This window comes from Ochotona curzoniae, unplaced genomic scaffold (assembly GCF_017591425.1).
Source record: "Ochotona curzoniae isolate NIBS_2020 unplaced genomic scaffold, NIBS_Ocur_1.0 contig_430, whole genome shotgun sequence".
NCBI lineage: Eukaryota > Metazoa > Chordata > Mammalia > Lagomorpha > Ochotonidae > Ochotona > Ochotona curzoniae.
Window position 1 is genome coordinate 20051907 of NW_024466219.1, and position 23865 is coordinate 20075771.

At 51.5% G+C, this 23865-nt stretch overlaps 1 protein-coding gene across 1 annotated transcript; it reads right to left on the reverse strand.

Moving 5' to 3' along the window:
- Positions 1-10382: 10382 nt before the first annotated feature.
- Positions 10383-21802, reverse strand: NEK2 (NIMA related kinase 2). The gene is made up of 8 exons (XM_040985631.1): positions 21635-21802; positions 20590-20807; positions 20199-20439; positions 17030-17112; positions 16229-16355; positions 15163-15382; positions 13123-13248; positions 10383-11214 (listed from the first exon to the last, which is right to left on the reverse strand). Exons 1-8 carry the CDS (start codon positions 21728-21730, stop codon positions 10988-10990), a joined length of 1338 nt encoding a protein of 445 aa, XP_040841565.1. The 5' UTR covers positions 21731-21802; the 3' UTR covers positions 10383-10987.
- Between the last annotated feature and the right edge of the window lie 2063 nt (positions 21803-23865).

The following is a 23865-nucleotide window of genomic DNA, read 5'->3' on the forward strand; positions in this document are numbered from 1 at the left end:
CCGGTAGTTGGGCAGATTTGTATCATGAGTATCACACATAACAAGGAAACTTGATTCCTCAGTGTTGCTGTTATCAACGGGAACTTTTACACTGTATTTTCTTTTGTTTAAGATTTATTGATTTATTTGAGACAGAGTTGAGAGAAAAAAGGGCAGAGAAAGAGAGAGATTACACTCACTGGGACATCCTCCAAATGACCACAACTTCTAGGGCTAGACCAGGTAGGTCAAAGTCAGGATCCAGGACCATCAGGGTCTCCCGTGTGAGTTCAAGTGCTCTTACAAACACTTAGGTCATCTGCTACTGCTTTCCCAGGTGCATTAGCAAGAAGATGGATCAGAAGTGGAGCCATTAGGACTCCAACTGGTGTCCATATGGGATGCCAGCACTGCAGGAAGCAGCTTAATACACTGGGCCACAGTGCTAGCTACATATTATGTCTCCTGGCAAGTTAGTGCTGGGGTACAGGAATGCTGTAACGATTTATTAGGGGGTGTAGCCAGTGATAGCCAGTACCCACTGACAGTGGGCAAATGAGATGTGGCTGTGTCCCCTACCCTCCATCCTGAAGGTGGGTCCTAACAGCAATGGAATTCCATCCTCAGCCACTCCCCCCCACTACCACCTAGGTATTCTCTCCTGCCCACCCGTGACTTACCTGTCATTATAGAGGGACAGTATTGCATGTTGTGTAACCACTCCCCTCACAAGCCCCTTTAAAATGCCTGTGAAGTGGTGGCTAGCTCTCTTTCTGGTCAGGGGCTTCCGTTACTCTGGCACGCACCTCAACTCTTGGCTGGCCCAGGTCAGGTAATCCCCTGAGCATGGTCCCTGTGTACTGCTTAGATGGGACAATGGATATAGTAATGTTGTTTCTGGTTTGTGTGCTGTCAGGAGTTGCAGGAGAGGGGAGGCCTAACAGTGATGGAATGTGGGCAGAGAAGCCAGGGAAAGGTGAATGTCTGCAGCTTTGTAAGTGTGTCCAGGTTATTCATTGCATGTTTCTTGGGATAGCTTATATTGTTGGGGAAGCTGGGACATAGGTCTTCAGCTTAACGGATGGACTAAAGGATAATGACCATTTGTTCCTCTTGGGGTTATGTTTGGTTGGTTATAATTGGTTGGATTGCCATATGGACTTGTGATTTGCTGTTTCTAGTATGCTCTATTATCACCAAGCTTGGTTAATAAAGACTCCTTAATAAACCTTAAACATGTCTGGTATGATCTCACTCGTACCCCATAACAAATTCTGGTCACTTACTGTTTGCAATTGAAGAAGCACAAATGAAGGGTGTGATTTCATCTGACTCCAGATGAGCTTAGCAATGCCCAGAGACATGGCGAGGCCCTAAGAGTCACACTCATCCCTCTGAATGGGACCATGGACTGCCTCCAGCGTCACCCTCATTCTGATGCAGGTCTCCCGGCTTACTGACTGTTGCCGTAACAGTGCTAGATTCAAGGTCAGCCACGTAATTGAGGGCAGTGATGGCCTTGGCCTGGCCAGGACTGTGACTGTGCCCAGCGAAGTGCAGAACCCCACCAGGGAGCACAGTTGCTTTGGGCAGCACAACAGCAGTTGAGCCACTTCCTTAAATTGTTTGTTCTGCATTAATTTGTTTAGTGTAGGCTGCTTATTGGAAAGCCACTGTTTTTACTGTTTGAAGGTCAGGTTCTGATAAACCCTGGAGTCTGAGAGAAATACTCAACACTCTGTTGAAGTTTCCTGACCATTCTGGTTCAGCCCCTCCCCGCTCGTCTCACACCCATGAACTGTAAATAAACAGCTGTGTGGATGCAGGGTCAGCCCCAGATCCATGCGGGTGAGTCACAGGGTCGGACAATGGGCAGAAAGGCTGGGGACCAGCCACTGCTCTCTCCAAATCTCTAAGGCCCCTGCCATGCTAGCTTGGGAATCCACCCGGTGGCATTTGTGAAAGTGCTTGGACAAAGCACAGTGAGGGAAAGCACAGGTCAGTGACACTTCTTACCAGGAAAGGGAGCGCAGTTTCTTGAGAGTGTTATCAGTTCTCCTGCCGCCAGCTGCACCTGTGAGGAGTGAAGGAGTGACCCTGACTTTGCCCCTAGGAACAGCTGATAAAGGCTCCCTGTGCTCCACTTCTGGAGGTTCACTGACCCAGCCAAACCCCACAGCAGCATGGTAGGGTGCTGAGTAGGACCGGGGAGCTGAGTGGCTGCCTGCACTGGGTTGTCATAAAAATTAATAATTAATAAAGGGAGCAGCCAGGAGCTTGGGAGGGCCCAAGAGCAGACACGCAGACACTGGCTGTCAGTCCTGACCCTGGGGAGGGTCGAGGGTAGGGGCTGGCCCAAGGCTGGGCTTCTCTCTGTCACTGGGGAACCCTCTGTGAAATGAGTGCTGTGCGGGAGGAAAGTGAATTTGCCATTATGGGCCTTCAGGTCGCCTTCCTTCTGCTGCCAGCAGGTGATTCAGCTGTCTTCACACTCCAGTGTGAACTGCAGGCTCCAGAACACATCAGCCTCGATGTGTGTGTGTGTGTGTGTGTGCGCGCGAGCACGTGCCCATGTGTGCCTGCAGGGCAGAGGTAAAAGGTCAAATAGCCTTGACTCTGGGAACCTCTTTCTCAGTGCAAATGGTTGCTCCCTCTCCCTGGGAGGCAGCTGATGGGGCATGGGTAGCCGTGTGGATCTTTCAGACACTGCACTCTCACCCCAGCTCCCCAGATGAAAGGGCAGAGGGCAAGGAGCAGAGACAGGTCAGTAAGGGGGAGAGGCTGCATTAGGAGGTGTACTTAGCCACCTGCTTTCAGAGTCACCTCCTCACAAGCGCTGTTCTTGCCGCCCTCCCCAACAAAGGGAGCGGAGGGGTGTGGAGTGACCTGGTTCCTGGCTTTGGTGGCAAGCATACCACAGAAGCTTAAGCAAAGCCTCTCCTGCTGGGATGACTCAAGCCGTTGTCTGGGATGCCCACGTGCCATGTCAGAGTGCTTTGGATCCAATCAGCCCACTGCTTGTCGTCCTGCCCTGCTAATTGCTTGGGAGGCAGTAGCAGAGATGCCAACACCTGGGCCCCTGCTGCCCACCTGAGACCCCTGGGTGGAACTTCTGGCTGCAGCCTGGGCCAGCCCTGCCTGACTGCACTGCGTCTGTGCCAATTCACACACATGCTCTTTTGAATAGCAGTTCGGGCTGCCGATGCCGGATAGAAGGCAGGTGGCATAGATCAGCTTTGTCATGCCTGCTCCCGGAACAAGCAAACTCTGTCACCCTGACCCAGTCTTGTTACAATCTCCACCAGGGCAGAGGAACACCCAACCAGTCATTCATTGCCTGGTTTGGGGCAAATACTCAGTGAAGCCAAAGTTCAATTACAGAGTGTCTTCTGTCATCTATGTGAGGCCGTAGGGAGCCGGGCACCCTCTGGCAAACAGTAGGGTGGAGACCCTGGTTTTGCACAACTGCAGGCTCTAGCTGGCCGGCTGCTAGGAACGGGGCTGGCCTCATCTGTCTGCGGCCACCCTGGGGACACCTGCTGCTGGCAGCCGTGGTCAGTGTAGTCACTGGCCAGGTTTCTGGTCACACACAGCCCACCAGACCCCTTGCCTGGGGCCTCCTGGAGCATGGCTGTGACTCTTGTGTAGCCCAGGGCCAGGTGATGCCTGTGCCCCCAGCCTGGTTCTCACTGATTCCCTCCAAAGGAATGTTTGAGAAGCTGGGTCTCTTCCAGGTCTCCTCCCATCTCACTGCTTCCTTCCCCAGCCCACACCCCAGGACCTAATAGAGGGCAGAGCCCATGAAGCCCCTGCTGTTCAACTTTGCCTCCCCTGTGCACACAGCCCTGGGAGCTCATCGGGAGGTCAGCACCCATTCCTGTGACCTCCCTGGGCCCACCTTCTTCCCACACTTCCCCAGGCCAGGCTGAGCAGACTGTCCACCATTTGGTTGAGCCGTGACAGCTCTGCGACCCTTCCTTGCTGTCAGGTCCAGGCCCTGCAGAACCTGGACAACTGGGGAGCCTGTTAGAAATGTGGCCTGGCTGACCTCAGCCTGGGGCTCCCCAAGCATGGACAAGTCAAGCAGCCGTTCTGGCTTCCTTTGCATACTGGGACCTTCTCTTCCCACTTTAGCTCAAACAGGGCTCTTAAACTTCACAACACAGTTGCCTGAGCTATCACCTGTTGCTGCCTTCTGGGTCCTCATAGGACCTGGTAATCACATCGTGAACAGGATGTGAGGGCTCAACTGGCTCAACTGGCTAATCGTCCATCTCCCATTGCTGGCATCCCATATGGGCGCCGGTTCATGTCGTAGCTACTGCATTTCCCATTCAGCTCCCTGCTTGTAGTTTGGGAAAGCAGTGGAGGACTTTACCCCTACACTTATGGGAGATCCAGAAGAAGCTCCTGGCTCCTGGCTTCAGATCAGCTCAGCTCTGGCCATTGTGACCATTTGGATAGTGACCCAGCAGGTGGAAGATCTTCTCTGTCTCTGCTTCTCTGTAAATCTTTCCGGTAAAAAAAAAAAATTTAATCTTAAAAAAAAAAAAAACTAGGCCTAACCTCTACTCCAGGGGACTGGTTCCTGACGTGTTATGGAGAGCTCAGTAAATGTAGAGGCTGCTTTTCCATAGGGTGGAATCGCTGCCTCCTTGCTACTCTCAAGTCTAAAGGAGAAGCTGGGGGACGGGCGGTTGGTATGTTCTTTCTAACGGCAGCCTCTGGGCAGAAGCAAGTGTCTTGTACACTGGTAAACGGACTCCCCCTTTCCTTACTCCAGCAGCGTTAACTCCAACTACCCGTTAACCCACCTGCCACAGAAACACACGGACAGATCAGCCCAGACATTGCCCCACGTGCAACAGCTTTGGCTGACACGAGGTGGAGGGGATGCCAGTGCTATGTGGTAGGTAGAGGTGAGCTCAGCCCAGGGTGCCATGCACAGCTCAGCTGCCATCAAGCAAGAGGCTCCTCTACATGGTGCCTACCTCATCATGGCACACAGGGGAACCCAGTCACCTGGCCATTCACAGCAACTTTGCATTTTATGAGCAAATGCCCTGTCTTTATTGTAGGGGCCTTTAGTGGATAACTAACTGTCCCCCCACCCTTCTTTTTGCTTTGGCCCCTAGGAGGCTTAGACGGCCAGTGTGTCATGATATGCAATGCTTCTGCTGAACTCCTTCCTGGCTTCCCCCCAGGCTGTCTCCTTCCTCCTCACTTAGAGTATTTGCATTTTATTAGAGGTTACTTTCAATCCTTCCAGAGGGCAGGTGTTGCTGCAGGCCTTTGCCTATAGTTTATCCCACTTAATCCTCAACAGTGTCACTGCCCCTGCTTTACAGATGAGGAAACTAACACCCAAAGAGGCTGAACAAACAAGCCCGAGGGCAGGGCGGCCACAGGCCCGTGAAGCCCAAGCAGGATACGGGACAGTCTGCAAGTGGAGTTTGGCCCCACAGGGTACCTTGTGGACATTGTCCTCCTGGCAGGCTGGTCATCACCTACCAAGAGCTAGTGGCCAGCATATCCGGATCCAACCTATACCTGGCCCTGGCTGTCTCCCCAAGACGCCGTGGAGGCTGGCCCATGTGCTCTGAGGGCAGCCAAGCCTAGGGATGAGGAGCAAGGGGCGGAGAGCACTTTCTCTGGTTCTTCAGGTGATTGACCCTGAGGTTCTCAAGGTCATGAGGGTGCGGGTGACTCATGCGGGCACAGGTGACTGCGGGCACAGGTGCTGGGAGCCTTTCTGGAGGCTTACCCTGCCTCCAGACTCTTTGCTCTTTCTGCACTACTGTTTCTACTTGACAAGTAGAGAGAGAGAGATAAAGAGATAAAAAGAGATCTCCCATACTCAGCTTCATTCTCCAAATTCCACAACCATTGGAAGCCAGGAGCTAGGAATTCCATCCAGGTCTCCCGTGTGGGCAGCTGAGACCCAACCGCTTACACCTTCACCGGCTGCCTCCTGAGTGCGCCTTTGCAAGAAGCTGGAATCGAGAGGGAAGCCGGAACTCAAGAACAGGCGCTTGGATTGGGATCCAGGCATCCCCGCTCCACTGTCGGGACTACTGTGCCAAGCGCCTGGCATGCCCTGGACCCTGGCAGTGGGGGCTGTGTTCCCTGTGGCTGCTCCAGACTGTGATGCAGCTGCCTGCTGGAGTGAAGCTGGGCTGAACACAGCACAGGGCAAAGGACAAGAGATGTGCATGGGCCCACAGGAAAAGGGTTGCTTCTCAGGTCCAACATCATGGTACAGCTGGTTAGGCTGCTGCCTGCCATGCTGGCATCTCATGTGAGCTCTGGTTCAAGTCCCAGCTGTTCCACTTCTTTTTTTTTTTTGTTAAGATTCACTTTATTTTTTGTTGGAAAGGTAGATATACAGAGGAGAGAAGAGACAGAAAGATCTTCCATCTACTGGTTCACTCCCAAAGTGGCCACAGTGGCCAGGGCTGAGCTGATCTGAAGCCAGAATCCAGGAGTTTCTTTTGGGTTTCTCATGTGGGTGCAGGGTCCCAAGGCTTTGGATCATCCTCTACTGCTGTCCCAGGCCACAAATAGGGAACTGAATAGGAAGTGGAGCAGCCAGGACATGAACCTGTGCCCCTATGGGATGCTAGCACGGGAAAGTGGAGGATTAGCCAGTTGAGCTGTCAGGCCAGCCCCATGCTTCTTTGCTCATATATTCACACATGTGTTTTGTTCTCCTGGAGTAGTAGAAATATAACATGACACTGTTTAAAATGCATATATTCAGACCCACAGGCCCCACAAGGACACACTGGCACTCAGGGAACACCAAACCCTGAATTCCCAACAGCTGCTACTGGAAACAGATTCAGACAGCAGGACTATGGGAGACAAAATATCTTTTTGCTAGTCTTGACAGTGTGGGCTTCCACAGTGTTAGAGGCTTTCATGGCAACATTATCACTTTAAAATACAAGGAAACAGTATTTTTCACAGCAGGGTGGAGGCAGGACTCGCCACACCGGACTTGGTGATTATCACGGCATAGCTCCCGGCTGCAGCAGCAACAGCCGGGACTGGAGTCCTCCCAGGCTATGCTGGGAAGCTGCCTGGGGAGCCTGGGATGGTCAGCTTGAGCCATGGCTGAGGCTGCTGGATGGGGGTGCTGGCCAGAAGCCTTCCCCAGGTGGCAAGGGGCACCTCCCAGCCCCCTAGACATTGAGTCCAGGCCTGAGTTGGGAGGCTCCTGGGGGAAGGCAGCTGGAGTGGACGAGGCGGGGAAGGGTAGGTCAGCCACATGTCTCAGCTGCCATCGGATGAAGTCCCCGCTGAGAGCACTGGCTTCCTTCTCCTTGCTGTAAAATCCACCTGCTCAGTATGGCCTCCAGTATTCCCAGCCACAAGACCTAAGGACCAGTAACACTTTCTTGCTGGTACACTTAGATTTTCTTTATTCTTTTTGGTCACTTTGTTTCCTCATTGTCATTTTTATTTGAAAGGTAAAAAGAGAGTCTTCTGTCCAACTGTTCAGTCTCCAGTGTCAGCAACAGCAGGGCCTGGGCCAAAGCCAGGAACCAGGTGTTCCATGTGGGTGGCTGGGACCCAGCTCCCCCAGCCATCCCCTGCAGCCTTGCTGGGGTGCGTGTTAGCAAGAAGCTGGACGCCAGAGCTGTGTCAGCAGTCTCGAGGCCAGGTGGGGTCTTAACCCCCAGGGCAAGCACCTGCCCACAGCTGGTCTCTGAACCATGCCCAGGACAGACCATTTGCGGATGCGATGTTTGTCCCTCTGCCTCTTACAAATTAAGAAAAAACAATTAAACCAGCTCTGCTCTGTATGGAACGTTGACACTGATGGTGTCCCCTTTACATGGATGTTGCAAGACTTGAATGAAATGACAGATGCAGGGGAACCTGGGCCATACAACCTCGATCGTCCCAGAGCGAAGGTTCCTTGTCTCACAGACCATTGCGCCATCTTGTGGTGTTTGTAAGAACAGCTGCTGCCTGGGCCCAGTGCGATAGCATAGTAGTTAAAGTCCTCGCCTTGCACACCCGGGATCCCATATGGTCACTGGTTCTAATTCCGGCAGCTCCACTTCCCATCCAGCTCCCTGCTTGTGGCCTGGGAAAGCTGTCGAGCACGGCCCAAAGCTTTGGGACCCTGCACACACGTGGGAGAGCTCCTGGCTCCTGGCTTCTGATTGGCTCAGCTCTGGCCATTGTGCTCACTTGGGGAGTGAATCATTGGACAGAAGATCTTCCTCTCTGTCTCTCCTCTTCTCTGTATATCTGCCTTTCCAATAAAAATAAATAAATCTTAAAAAAAAAGAAAAGAACAGCTGCTGCCTAATTTATTATTTCTTTTGCAAATCCAATGCCTGACTAGGAGCAGGCTGCAACGGTGCTGGAGTGCCTTGCAGAACATCTTAGAGATGCTGGGAAACATTTGGGAGTAACAGCCTCCATCCTACAGTCCTGTCCATCGTTAGGTTGTCCCAATACCTCCAGGTGTTCTCCGCTCCAGCTGGTTCTGAGTGAGAAGAGAGGAAGTCTCCCTACTCTCCCCAGCGGCCAAGCCTCTGCCCCGTGCGCCATTGGTGGTGGTCTTCCCGTTCTTCCCTCCTTCCTCCACAGCCCATCCCACCCCCATGCAGCCCAATCTTCCCTTCCTTCTCCACCCAGCCCCTGCTGTCAGCTCTGCCTCTCTCTGCCATGCCCCTAAGTCTCACATAGCAGCACCAGCTCCATCCCTGCTTGGTGCTGTCCCTCACCTGCCACCTGCTGGCTTAAGGCCCTGCCCTGTTGGATCCACAAGGGACTTTGGTGTTTTTGTGATGGTGTCCTCAGTAGCTCCAACAGTGCTCACAGCAGGTGCTCAATAATTGTTGACTGAGCAACACAGTGAATGAAATAAAGGTGGGGTCTTGGAGCAGAAGGGGTTCAGCCACCTTTAGATGTCAAAATGAAAGGATAAAAATTATGAAAAGAATTTCTCTATGAAAGGACAGCTCTCGCAGGTGATTGGCCAGGGAAAAGCACATGGTGTCTCAGTGAGTATGGCCTTGATATTCTTAATATCTTTGAATTTTGCTTTTACAAAAACAATCTGATGGGCAATGGAGTGTGGGGCAGCAGGTGGGGGGAGATGGTGTGGGAGTGGGGAACAAACCCAGACTCAACTGTCTTGTGGACCCATCCCCCCACCATAAGGCTAGCAGAGCTCCTGGCCCTGGTGCCCTGCAGCCTGCCCACCCGCCCCTTCTTCCCAGGCTTCATGATCCCTGCTCCCTGCAAGGGTATGTAGACCCCCAAACATTTCAGTGTGGTCCCCAGCCCATGTCAGCTCCCCTCCAGCTGTGCCAGCTGCAAGCCCTATCTTGCTGAGGGCAGTCCTGGACCCTGATCAGGTACAAAGCCCCCAGTGTGGAGGTTAAGTGGTTCTTGGTGTGATCTCCCTGCTGCCGGTCAGGGGCAGTGGCCTACAAAACCAGAAGAAACCTGGTGTACTGGCCATGGGTGGGGTGGAGGCAGGAAGCATCAGGGCCACGGTCTCCGGGTGCCTGTGAAGGTGTGGCTTGAGGCACCCCAAGCGCCTGCACTAGCCACTATTAACTTGTGTCCTTCCAGGGGGCCAACTGGGAGCAAAGTGCCCTGCTGTTGGCACTTGGAACTGGCATGCACTAAAGATGAACAGCATTTACCCTAACTCAAACTGTTTTACTTATTTGGAACATGAAATAGCACATGAAGCAGAGCAACCTTGGAAGAAAGCATCAAGCTTTCTAACAGCATCAGATTCCTTTGCAACAGGTCTCGTGTTTTCGTTAGGCCTGCACCATAACACTGCGCATTCATGTCAGATGGTCCCAAGGTTCTGACTTGTTGGGATGACACCATTTGCCTTTAATGGAACATTACTGACTGTATGGTATGTGAGAAAACTGTCTCCTCTCACTTAACCTTTCATAATTCTGTGTAAAAGGATGAGCCCTGCCAGCAAAATCCCACAAAAATTTGATGTTTACCACAGGGACCACTAACCCGCATCAGAAGGCAGCCTGATTTTCTGAAAACTCAGCAACATCCAAACTAAGTTTCCTTCCCCTTCCAGTGCAGGGGAGAGGCGCTCCCTGGCAGGTTCTGGCTTAGGGAGGTTCCGCGACAATGCCATTGTTGACATTGCGCAGTCGGGGCTGTCCTGTGCACTGAGCAACAGGCCTGCTCTCTCCCTGCAGTGGCCCCAGCTGTCCCCAGTTCAAGAGCAGCCCAATTCAGGAGCAGAGCCTTTATGAGCCATGGGACAGGAGTGAGGGGCCGTGGCTGCCTAATAGCTGAAATATTCCTCGACATCAGGTTCACGGTCGCTTCTCACACGACATACACACACCTTGCCCCATTCAGCTAAAGATGCGCAAACCCAAGAGACAGAAGCAAAACGACAGTTCTTTTATTTAGTGGGAAACAGGTGGGTGAACGCCAGCAAGTTCATATACAACAGAAAAGAATAGGAAGAAATAAAACACAGATATCACAGTGATGAATTTTCACAAATATAGCAGGTTTGTATCACAATGGAAGATTCATAAAAAGGATGCCTGCTGTGATGACCCAAATCCATTCATTTAAGTTCTCTAAGTTCAAAAACATTTAAAAGTCAGACTTAAAATTTTAAATCTAGACATGACAATTGTTTAGCACATCACTCAGTCACTTAAGATTTCCCAGTAAGCATCACTCCCGGGTAAAAACCTTTTTTTCCTGACATTACTTTCCCCTGAGATCTAGAATGTTCCTAAGCAGCAATACCACACAGGCTTAAATGCCCAACCGACAAAGAATAACATCCTTCTATCAAGAGCTCTTAAACAAAGAAATAGGACAGGTATTTTGTACAATAGCTGAACAACAACACAGCCGTTCCACATTTCAAATTCCAAATTCACGCTCGTTCTGCACAAACGCACGGCTCACGGAACCACGCCAGCAGTGCCAACCGGCAGGACTGTACCTGCACGCAGCCACGGGCCCTGCCAGGCTAGCGCATGCCCAGGATCTGCCGGCTCTTCAGCTGGTAATTTTTTTCGATATCTGCCAGAGCCTGGGCCCGCAGCTGGGCAGCATGCAGTCTTTTCTTCAAGTCCTTGCACTTGGACTTGGACGTGAGGTGGCTCTCGGCGTTCTCGCTCCTTGTGATGTTCTCTTTGCTTTCCCCACCGAAATGAACTCTCTTCTTGATGACTGAGGATGGGAGGTCAAGGAGGTCTTGAGGAAGAAAAGGAGAGAGTTTGGAGTTACTGGCACAGGAGCTGCACTCCTGCCTGCTTATCGCACTAGCAGGAAGCAGGTACCCCGGGGCCTGTGTCTGGGGCCTGGGCACCTGGCTTATTTTCTCTGGGACTGGTCAGGGGCACGGGGTTGGCAGGAGACACCCAGCCTCCTTCATCCACGGCACTAACAAATCATCCTAGGATGAGCCAAAAACCAAGAAACCTGGGCTTTATTCTCTTACCAAGAATGTACTGGGGTCATGGGTCACAATCTTAAACTTCTGGAAATCAGTATTATTCACTGCTATTTTTTTTTAAATTATTACTTATTTTTAATGGAAAGAGAGAACAAGAAACAGAAAGATCTTCTGTCCGCTGATTCACTCCCCAAGTAGCTGTAATGGCCAGGGCTGAGGCAATCCAAAGCCAGGAACCCAGAGCCTCTTCCAGCTCTCCCATGCAGGTGCAGGGTCCTATGGCTCTGGGCCATCCTCAACTGCTTTCCCAGGCCACAGACAGGGAGCTGGATGGGAAGAGAAGCAGCCAAGACATGAATCGGCACAAATATGGAATCCCAACATGTTCAAGGCAAAGACTTAGCCAGTAGGCTTCCGTGCCAGGACCTCGTTGCTGTTCTTAAAAATAATCACCATTGGGCCTGGCACGGTAGCCTAGTGGCTAAAGTCCTTTCTTTGAACACACTGGGATTCCATATGGGCACCAGTTCATGTCTCAGCTGCTCCACTTACCCTCCAGTTCCGTGCTTGTGGCCTGGGAAGGCAGTTGAAAATGGCCCAAAGCTTTGGGACCCTGCACCTGTGCAGGAGACCCAGAAGAAGCTCCTGGCTTCAGATCAGCTCAGCTCCAGTTGTTATGGCCACTTGGGGAAGTGAACCAACAGATGGAAGATTTTTGTCTCTCCTCTCTGTAAATCTGACTTTCCAATAAAAACATTAAAAAAATAATAACCACCATCCTATGCAAAGTATGTTATGTTCAGGAAAGCACAGCAGTAGAGGCTTTTTTTTTTTAAATAGAGTTCAGTGTTCAAGAATGCTTTATTCAAAGCAGTTTTTTCTTTTTAAGATTTATTTATTTATTTTATTACAAAGTCAGATATACAGAAAGGAGGAGAGACAGAGAGGAAGATCTCCCATCCAATGATTCACTCCCCAAGTGGCGGCAATGGCTGGAGCTGAGCCAATCCAAAGCCAGGAGCCCAGAGCTTCTTCTGGTTCTCCCACACAGTGCAAGATCCCAAGGCTTTGGGCCGTCCTTGACTGCTTTCCAGGCAGGGAGCTGGATGGGAAGTGGGACCACCAGGATTAGAACCAGTGTCCATATGGGATCCCAGCACGTGCAACCATCAGGGAAACCCATGCAGCTCCAAGTTCCTCTTTGCTTCATCTGTCTAATCTTGACTTCAGCCTACTCTGTCTTTATGGAACCTGAGAAACACTGAAATAAATTCTACAAAGACTCACATGGCAGGTATCGCCATCGAGGCCACCACACTTTCTCCAAAGGGATGAGGCGCAGTGCTAAAGTGCCAGGATTGTTACTTGAGAATGTACAGATATACAGAGGTATGAAAAGATAATAGAGCAAACATCCGAAGTGTATAGTTGTTTTTAAAATGCTCTAACCACCATGCAGCCCAAGCAGATAAACTCAATCCGAGATGAAGTTCTATCATTCATTGGCTCAGGTCAATGACCCCAGTAGATAAGTTATTACTATAATATAAATTTATTTCCATTGAAATGCAAAAACTCCATGAAATCCATCTGTACTGGCGAGCCTCTGAACAGGAGGTGGGCTGGTGACACCCTCAGGCCCGCTGGGGGGGCCCGTCTTCACTTGCAGCACCAGCTCCTATTGGGGGGCAAGTTGGCTCTCATACCTGCGTGGCTCCCCAGGGACACGAGCTTTTGGTCCCTTAGCCAGCTGTAGTTCTTGACCAGGCTCTCCGCGCGGGCCAGCTTGTCCTCCGCCAGCCTCTCCCGGACACAGAGCTCACGTTCCTTCTCTTCAAAAGAGGGAGGGAAAGAGAAACAAAGGGTACACACAGACCCGCAGCCTCGGCTATGGTACAACTCCCACTGGGCTCTCCACCACCTGTTCTGATCACTTCCCCAGCGGGTCTGAGCTCCCATCAGCAATGCTTCATAAAATTTCCTCCCAGATTCAGATTCCCTGCTCCACCTGACGATGCCAGACCCCCTGATTTAACACGTGGGAGGTTATCCTGGGTTTCTGCATAAGGACTTGCTGGAGTACAACTACAAAGTCAGCTTCAACCCAGGGTCATACTGCGTGGCGGCGACTCCTCTGGGAGGACGACAAAACAAGCTGACATCGCTGGCCACTGAAAACGAGCAAGGACTCACTGTCAGGTCACCACCTAGCCTCACAGGACAAAACCTCCCTCTGCTGGGTGAAGGAGGATGCCCAAATGGAAGGCAGAAAAGCAGAAAGCAGGAGAGTAAGCTTTAATTGGAAACAATGGAAACTCTGCCTTCATGGCCTAAGATTTAGAAAGTGAGACCCACATGGTAGCATCAGAGGTTAAGCTTCTGCCTGCAATGCCGCTATTCCATTTGGTACTGGTTCATGTCCCAGCTACTCTACTTCCATCCAGCTCCCAGATTGTGGCCTCAGAAAGCAACAGAGGATGGCTCCAGTCCTTGGGCACCTGAACCCATGTTGGAGACCCAGAAGCTCCAGGCACCTGGCTTCGGATTGGCCCAGTTCTGGCTGTTGCGGCCATTTGGGGAGTGAACCAGTGGGTGGAAACACCTCTCTTTCCATTTATCTGCCTCTCTCTAACTCTGCCTTTCAAACTAAAATAAGTTTTTCTTTTTTTTTTTTTAACTTTGTAGGTAAACAAAGGTTTCATCTATACCTATCTCATGTTACTGTGCAATATTTCATCCTGATCATTTGGAAGGAAAACATTCACAAATATATGCTGTGAGGATTAAAGTACACTTAAGTATCACTTCGAGTACAGTTACGCAGAAAAGAACCTAACGTCTGTATGGGGTGTAAACCTGCAGAGGCAAAAGAGGCAGGGGATGGCCACAGCCCCACCACTGATCTCGGAGCCACTACTAACCTCCCAGGGTTAGCACGGCAGCTCTCAACCTGGTGCAGCCTACTCTCCCAGAAAGCTACGGGCGCTCCATCAGGGAGTGCCAAAGCCCATCACAGCATCATGCATCAACCCAGACCCTGTCACACTGTGCTCTCAGCTGTCTGTTTAAATGCACTGAGCTCCTACATACCACGGGACTTCAGACCTGCAATCGTGTTCAAGAAAATCACGATTTTTATTATGGGAGGTGGCAGCTGTCAAAGCCTTTTTATCTACAACGTAATTTGCTTTAAAAGCAGAGAGGGAGAGAGGGATAGTCAGGGCTGGGCCAAGGAGCTTCATCTGGGTCTCCCAAATGGATGCCACCTCTCAAGGAGGCACCATCAGGAAGCTGGGATGGAGAGTAGACCTGGGACTCAATCCCAAAATATCTCTATGGGATGTGGGCATCCCATGTGGCAGTTTAACTTCTGCACCAAAGGCTTGCCCAAGATCCTTCCTTACAATGGAAAACTTTAGAGGGATGATGTGGCACAGCACGTTAAGCTGATGCCTGTGACACTGGCATCCCATTTTGGAACTCTGGCTACTCTGGTTCTGATCCATCTTCCTGCTGATGTACCTGGGAAGGCACATGATGGCCCAAGTACACGGGCCCCCGCCACCTACGTGAGGGGTCGGGATGGAGTTCCTAGCTCCTTGATGTAGCCAGGTGAGCATCCAGCCGTTGTGGCCGTTAGAACCCCCTCCCACACACACACACTCACACACACAGTATCCACAGAGGCAGGACAGCCAACCAGAGTTGGCCAGGGATTCCTCCACTCTGACCCTGACCCGACTTACGCTCTAGTTGCTCCTCTCTGGCTTTGAGGGCTCGCTCTCGCTCCTGCAGCTGCACCTCCTTTAGCTTCAGCTCACTGAAGACGGGGCTGGAGTCCTGCACTTTCTCCGGCTCTCCTAATCGCCGCCCTCTTTTCTCCAGGGTCCGCCTTTGCTCTTCTGCGACCCGGTCTGCAATCAAAGGGCTCTCGAGGATTTCCTCCACAGAAGGCCGCTGGTAATCCTGCGGGACAGGTCTCAGTGCGTCAGTTGGAGCGCCAGCACGACACTTGTCCTCAGAGCACACTACATGGATTGGGTGCACCTCACCAAAGCCAGGGCAAGCGTCTGCACGCACAGTTCTCAGATGGCTGAAAAATCGCTCTCGGCAGGTTTTAACCTGTGAGCTTCTGGGTCCCTGGGGTCATGCAGCCATCACCCATTCTTTCCTCTCTTCCCCTTTCAGAGACTTAACCCCCGAAGCGCTCTGACACATCCAGTGCTGGTGCTTGGTAGGGCTGGGGGGGGAGGGGGATAATGTCCTTGCATCTTTAAACCACACAAAGCAGCCTTCAATCCACTTACTTTCCCTATGTCCTCTATGCGCCGGTAGCACTGCTCTTACATCAGCCTGATCCTCAACATCCCCTTCTCTCCCATCACCACATTCTAAGTTTTCCCACAAAAGTCCTTTCTCACATCCTCTCTCCCCCCTCCCCTACTTCCTCATCATCTGCTCTCACCTCTCAGTGCGGGGCGGGAGGCAGAACAATACAGTCTGGTTCCTGGTTCCTTCCCCTAGCACCTGCCACTGTGAGGGAGGACAAGGCGAGGGAAACTCAGATTCTGGATCTTTCCTGCCGTTTTCTTTGCTCACAGAGTGGGAGGAAAAAATTAGGAGCACGCGGAAGGTAGGCCGGCAGGGACGCACAACTCGCCAAATTGACACGTTTCCACTTGTGCTACCCACCAGAGCATATTTAGCTGAGGAGTTATACTGCATATTTTTCCCTTCTCCACTGCTCTACAAGAGAGAATACACACTGCAAAATGTGACCGAGAGAAACCACGTGAACTCTGAAAAACTTACCTTCAGATTTAACATCCTCGTGATAATATCATTCAATTCATCTGAGTAACGGTATGGAATTCGCCTGAATTTGCCTTCCCTGATCTTTCCAGCTAGTTCTTTTTGGTTGAAAGCTGTAAATGGAGGCCTGGAGTTTAAAAAAAGTCAATGTAAATAAATAAATAAAATAAAAATTAATGTTAAGAACCAAATATAGTTCCCTTTAAGCATCTCTATTGTAGGATTTGCATCCACAGCTAGTTTCCCAATCCAGACACCACTGGTTATCTAACCGCACAGCATGGGTCTCCCTGGGCATGCGAGAGTATTTTACAACATCACTGGCCTACCCCTGCTAGAGGCCCACAGCACCGAGCTTTGGCAACTAGCGTTGCTAGAGTTTTTTCAGACATTGTCAATGCTCCCCCAAGGCCTATGGGGGGGGCCCATGGTTCCACAGGAGAGTCCAGAAGGAGAAACAGAGAGTGGAGCTTGTGCCCAGCTCCCCCACCTTGCTCATCGCTTGCCTTCCTCACCAGGCTTAGAGCAGCACCAGGCACCTGCCTGACTGGGGTGCTGGCCTCCCAGAGAGGCAGCTAGCCAGACATCTGAGCAACTTAGGAGCCAGCCTCATGCGCTGTTTCTCATGTGCAGTGTAGGTCTTCCTGGCCCATCTGCCTTGCTCTTAACCTAGGTGTAATTCCTTCAGATGAGAACATGTTTTCACACGCACACAGGCACGCATGCTCAAAAGCTTGTCTGAAGCCAAGACAGGACGATCTCCAGTGTAAACCTGAGATGGGGACTCCGTCACCTACTCACATCAGCGCGCACAGCTCATACAGCAGACAGCCCAGGGACCAGATGTCTGACTTCTCATTGTATGACATGCGATTCATCTGTTCCTGGAGGCAAAAAAGGCAGGCAAGTGGGAGTGAAGTGAAGCGAAACTTACTGTGAAACTGATAGAATTGTTCTGGAGAATAATCTAACTGAAAGCAGAAGCTTTCAACCTGTAGTAGACGTTTTCAACCTGTACTTTACATTCTAAATTACAATACAAAAAAGTAATGATGTTTCCTTGTATATTTTGCTATTGATAGCTCATTCGCTTATTTCTCATTCACAAATGAAAACACTGACAATTCAAAGGTGAGTAAGAGACCTCCATCATGGAATCCTCAAGGCAGTTATATTCTAGATAGCTCATTTCCAAATACCCAGAGAAGATTCTAGAATAATTAGAACATGTATTAAACCCATATTTGAATGGATATAGAAATAAACAACTAAATTATCTATCTACGGTTTGGCACAATGGCTCAGTGGCTAAATCCCAAATGGGCGCTTGTTCGTGTGTCTGCTGCTCCACTTCCCATCCAGCTTCCTCCCTGTGGTCTGGGAAAGCAATAGAGGATGGTCTTGGGACCCTGCACCCATGTAGCAGACCTGGAAAAAGCTCCTGGCTTCTGGCTTCAAATGTGCTCATCTCTGCCATTGTAGCCACTTGGGGAGTGAACCAGAAGATGGAAGATCTTTCTCTCTGTATCTCCTTTCCTCTATAAATCTGACTTTCCAATAAAAACAAATCTTAAAAAAAATTTTTTTTAATGAACCAGCAGAAGGCCTGACTCTTTTTCTTCTTTTTTTTTTAAAAGATTTATTTATTTATTTATTTTTACAGTAAAGTCAGATATACAGAGAGAAGGAGAGACAGGAAGATCTTCCATCCAATGATTCACTCCCCAAGTGACACCAATGGCTGGTGCTGCGCCACTCTGAAGCCAGGAGCCTGGAACTTCCTCCAGGTCTCCTACACGGGTACAGGGTCCCAAAGCTTTGGGCCATCCTCGACTGCTTTCCCAGGCCACAAGCAAGGAGCGGGATGGGAAGTGGAGCTGCTGGGATCAGAACTGGCACCGATATGGGATCCCAGTGCATTCAAGGCAAGGACTTTCAGCCGTGAGGCCAATGCACCGGGCCCAATCTTAAAAAAATTTTACCTAGAGATCTATTTACTCTACTATATAAACCCCAGAAGTAACTAAACATTCAAAGTTTGTCCTTTTTTTTTCAAGGCTTATTTGTTTGAAAATCAGAGTTAAAGAGTTACACAGAAGGATCTTCCGTCCACTGTTCACTCTCTGGATGGCCAAACAGAACCAGGCTGAAGCCAGGAGCTTCATCCGCGTCTCTCACATGGGTGGCAGGGGCTCAGGCATCTTGAGCAGCTTTTCCCAGGTGCATCAGCAGGGAGCTGGATCAGAGGTGGAGCAGCCATGTCATGAACAAACACCCCTATGGGATGCCAGCATCCTAAGCTGTGGCTTTACTTACAGCACCAGGCCCATCCAGTCTCTCTTTTAATCATTCCCCCATGCTCTCACCCGGAATAGTCTGGCATGGCTCCTTTTCCTAGCAGAGGGCCAGAGGCAAGTACTGAAACTCCAGGAAGCCTGGTTAGTGTCTGAAAGCGGTCCCACTTCGGACAGTTAAGGCTGACAGAAGCTGGCCTGCTCAATTACGGGGCAGGAAGGAAAGCCACAAAGAAACCTGCACTCTCACAATGTCCACGAGCCGCTGCTGGGTGACGCTCCTTTAGGTGAGGGGCTCTCTAAATGTGTGACCGGGTGACAATGCTCTGCTCTCAGTCACAAAATCCTGGATTTACAAACGTTTAATCCGCTGTCAGATCTGTTAATATAACTTAAAAAGTTTGGTGCATCCCAGAAATATTTGTGAACTACTAAGGCAACGAATAATCATCTCTATCTGCTCAAATTTCATATCTAATAAGCAAATTCAATCACTCACTGATTGAGGCTTTTTAAAAAGCCATCCAATGGGGTGGATGTCGTAGCACAGTGAGTTAACCTGCTGACTGGGAAGCCCACTTCCCATAGCAGGGTGACAGCTCAAGTCAGCTGCTCCACTTCTGATCCAGCTCCCTGCTAACAACCCAGGGAAGCAACAGAGGATGGCCAAGCCTCTGGGCTCCTCAACCCACGTGAGAGGCCCAGAAGAAGCTCCTGGCTTCAACTTGGCAGAGCCCTGGGCTGCTGTGGCCATTTGGGGAGAGAACCAATGGATGGAAGACATCTTTCTCTCTTCTTCTCCTTACCCACTTCTATTTCTCTAATTCTTCCTTTAAAAAAAGAAAAAGTTGGGCCCGGCGCGGTGGCGCAGTCCTTAAGGTCCTCGCCTTGCACACCCAGAATTCCATATGGGCGCCAGTTCTAATCCCGGCAGCTCCGCTTCCCATCCAGCTCCCTGCCTGTGGCCCGGGAAAGGAGGCCGTTGCGCTCACTTGGGGAGTGAATCATCGGACGGAAGATCTTCCTCTCTGTCTCTCCCCTCTGTATATCCACCTTTCCAATAAAAAAAAATAAATAAATCTTTAAAAAAAAAAAGAAAAAGTCTTAAGGAAAAAGGTCACAATTTTATTTTATGAACTGCACTCCAAGGAAAATAACCGACAGGGAAGAAAGAACCCACGCAAAGCTAAGCACAGTCCTGATCCTTAGCACGGTGGAACAAAACACTCAGCAACACGAGCAGAAGACAAGGACTGCATCTGTCGGGTCAGCATCGCAGACCCTGTGTCTGCAGTGGGCGGGGCTCCTTCACAGGAACCGGGCTAGACAGCACGGCCCACCCACAGGCCGACGCACCACACACTGTGACAAACACTCCAGGGGAGCCAGCCTCCAGGACCTACCCCCCCCCAGGAAACACTGCCTTGGGGGACAGCGACAAAAACTCAGGTCACCTTTGTGATTCCTGAGCCAGCGCGTAGTGGTTACACACAAGAAAAACTCGAGCTGAAAGGAACGCAATGGTCTGATGGCTCAGTTGGAAAAATTGAGACTTAAAATCAAACAGCATTGTTAATTTTTGGCTATTTGATATTACAAAGCAAAAACAACCAACAAAAGATTGAAGTTCCAGGCATCAAGTTGGTCAGAATGTGGCAACATTCATGTGTACTCACAGGCGACATGTAATAAGGTGTCCCCACAAAAGTCTTTGCAAAGCTCGTGTCATGGTTTAAGATCCTGGCCAGCCCGAAGTCGCCAAGCTTAACGTTCTGCTTGCCATCCAGGAACACGTTGGCTGGCTTCAGGTCCCGATGCAGCACCGTGTGGCCACCGTCACTTCGCCGGTGACACTCCTTCAGGGCCAGCGTCAACTGCGTCATCACCCGAAGCACAAAGTCTTCCTCTAAGTACTGTCTGAAAGCAAAGCAGTTACCCGGCTTACGTGGGTGTCAACTCCTACCAGGGATTTCCTAAAATCTCTAAAATCCAGGAACTCTTCCGTGCTCCCCAGCTGCTCCACAGGAAGGAGAATGGACCCTTTCCAGCTGCCACTGCAAACATTACCTCTCCTTGGTTCCCTTTGCAATGACGCTGGCCAGGTCCCCCCCTTCGCAATATTCCATGACAATGTAGAGTGTCGTGTTGGTCCGGTCGATGATGCGATCGTAGTAGCGCACGATGTTGGGGTGTTTGAGCTCACGCAGCAGATTCACTTCCGAAACCAGCATCTGTTTCTCGGCTTCCGTCATGGAACCGTAGTCAAGCTCTTTCCAGACCAATACCTGAAACCAGAAGCCCCCTCCAAGGTGTGAAGGAACAGCTTATATCCCACAAGGCATGAGAGAGCCCAGAGTTCAAAGGTAACAGACAACAACTCAAGGTCATTATCACCTAAAGTGGTTCAACAAGTGAACAGAGTCCTCCTGTGTCCATGCCCTTAACCTTCCCCCAGTTTCTAAGCAGCTGGGAGGAGGGTGAGGAGATGCACTAGGCCTTCTCCTGCAGCCTCCCACCCCCCCCCCGCCCCAATTAACTGCAAAGCTGCCATAGAGAAAATCCAAATCTCTGACCATTCAGTCAGGGCTGCCCAAGAACATGGAAGGACCCCTTGGTCAGCAGCCACAGACCCACCCACACACAGTGAGAAACCTCAACCCCCAAACTGCTATTATTTCAATGAATTCCGACTGCAGGTGCAAAACTTCCGGTTCCGGGGTTGCTGAGAGAGCCCAAATTCTCTAAAAATTAGCTCAGAGTCAGCTACGCGTCACCAAGTCCTCGGCAGGTCAAAGCAAGATACAAGGGAGGGGTCGGGAAAGAAACGACTGGGAAAGAAAAAACCTCAAAGGACCAGCTGTCAGCCCATGCCCGGGGAGGGGGCGGCAGAGTCCTCCCGGCGGCCACAGCCCAGCCCCGGGGTCACCCCGGCGCCCACAGCCAGCCCCGGGGTCCCCCCGGCGCCCAAAGCCCAGCCCCGGGGTCCCCCCGGCGCCCACAGCCCAGCCCCGGGGTCCCCCCGGCGCCCACAGCCCAGCCCCGGGGTCCCCCCGGCGCCCACAGCCCAGCCCCGGGGCTGACGAGGCCTCCGCGGGGCGGGGACAGCGCTCACCTTGCCGTCGCTCTTCCTGCGGACCTTCTGGCAGCGGCCATAGGAGCCCGTTCCTATGGTGTACAGCACGTCGTAGTCCTCCACCCGGGACGGCATGGCCAGGCCCGCCTCCGGACTCGCGCTGCCCCCCGCAGGTCGGGCTCCGGAGCCCCCTCAAGCCAGCTGGACAGCAGCCCCGGAACCCCCGGCCCACAGCCCCGGCCTTTGCCCGGTTAACCGTCGCGGGCCCGGGCCTCGCCAGCGATTGGCAGACAGCGAAATCTCCTCGCCTGTCTGATTGGCTGAGAGGATCACAACACGCTAAGCATCTTGGGGGAAAGTGTGTCGCTAGGCAACCGCGTCGGCGTGGGATCCGGCTTCCACCCTCTGAGGAGAGGAGACGGAGCTACGGGGTGGGGGCAGAAGGCAGCAGCAGGTGGGTCTTAGTAACTCGATCCCTCTGCTCGAGATCGCTAGGGTAACCAGGTCCAGGAGCCTGTCCAGCGCGGCCCCTGTTCAGCGTCTTGTCCAACTGCCTTCAGATCTTTGCACTCTGACCCTCCCTGTACCCGTCGCTCTCGGGTTCCGGACTCTGAATCCAAGCGAGGCCAGCCGCGCGGAAGACTTGGAGGAGAGCTGAGCACGAGCGAAAGCTCCAGGGGTTCCGGGAAGGAAGGTAGGACAGCAGCCACTGGTGGGACGGAGGGATGCTCGCCCCGGTCGCCGCTGAGAGCCTGAGCAGCCCGTTCCTCACGCAGATGCTCACAAACCCTCAGGGCTGGAAAGGCATTCCTTCATGTGTGGGGTACCCGGGGGAGTGGGGTGGCTCCAAGGCGGCGACATCCGCCTATCAAAAAAAACTCAGCTGAAAACGAACCTGGAGGAGGCTCCTGCCTCCCTGGCTTCAGATCAGTTCAGCTGCAGCCTTGGGGAGTAAACCAGCGCATGGAAGAACTCCGTCTCTCCTCTCTGTAAATCTGCTTCTTAAACAAAAGTGAATGAATCTTTTTAAAAAAGATTTATTTATTTTTATTACAAAGTCAGATATACAGAGAGGAGGAAAGACAGAGAGAAAGATCTTCCTTCCAATGATTCACTCCCCAAGTGACAGCAACGGCTGATGCTGAGCCGATCCGAAGCTGGGAACCTGGAACTTTTTCCAGGTCTCCCACGCAGGTGCAGGGTCCCAAGGCTTTGGGCCATCCTTGACTGCTTTTCCAGGCCACAAGCAGGGAGCTGGATGGGAAGTGGGGCTGCCGGGATAGAACCGTCACCCATATGGGATCCCAGTGCGTTCAAGGTGAGGACTTTAGCCGCTAAGCCACGGCGCCGGGCCCAAAAGTGAATAAATCTTAAAAAAAAAAAAAAATCCTGTGCCTCTCTTCCTCTCTCATTGAATGTTGCCTTTCAAATAAACAAAACCAAATAAACTTTAAGACGTGTAACTGGAGAAAGCGCTTGTTGGGCACGAGGCAAGGGTTTGGAACGAGTCTTCAAATGCTCAGCTTTTGAAGGTCTTTAGCTCCGTGACTGAGACAAAATGTGTGGGAAGAGCTTATCCCAGGCTGCGGAGAGTGGCTTGTGAGCAGCGTCTATCCAGCAGGTATTAACTGAGCACTTGCCCTGACCTAGGTGTGATGACAGCACACGTGTGCTTGGTGTTTGCTTGGGAGAGAGGGCAAAATGACAAGGCGTGCCACGAGCCTGTGACTGGTCACAGTTAGCGTCTTGTCTGGGTGGTGGGAGGGGCAGGACATCCCAGCAGAGACTGCTAGACGCAGGAGAGGAGACACTGGTGGGAATCCACCAGGAGCCCATTACAGGGAACACCTGTGCCCGTTATTCCCTGCCTCCTTCATATGCCATCAAAGGCAGAGGGAGATGGAGCCCTCTTTTGCTGCTTTACCCCCTAGAGACAAGCAGTAGTTGGGGCTGGGCCAGGCCAACTCTGAGGGCTGGAAACACAGGGGGTTGACCTGTGGGTGGCAGGAATCCAATGACCTAGTGTCTCCCAGGCCAAGGAGCAGAGCCAGGCCTTCATACCAGGACTTCAATATGGATGCAGATCGTCCCTGGCTCCTGGCTATTGCCAGGACCCTGCTGTTGGGGCCATTTGGGGAGTGAACCTCCTGATGGAAGAACTCTCTCTCTTCTAACTCTGCTTTTCAAATAAACAAAAAATTTTTAACATATGCCCATTTTCTCCCTGGAAATTTTGCCGGGTTAGCTTTGAGCTACTGCAATCCTCTGGT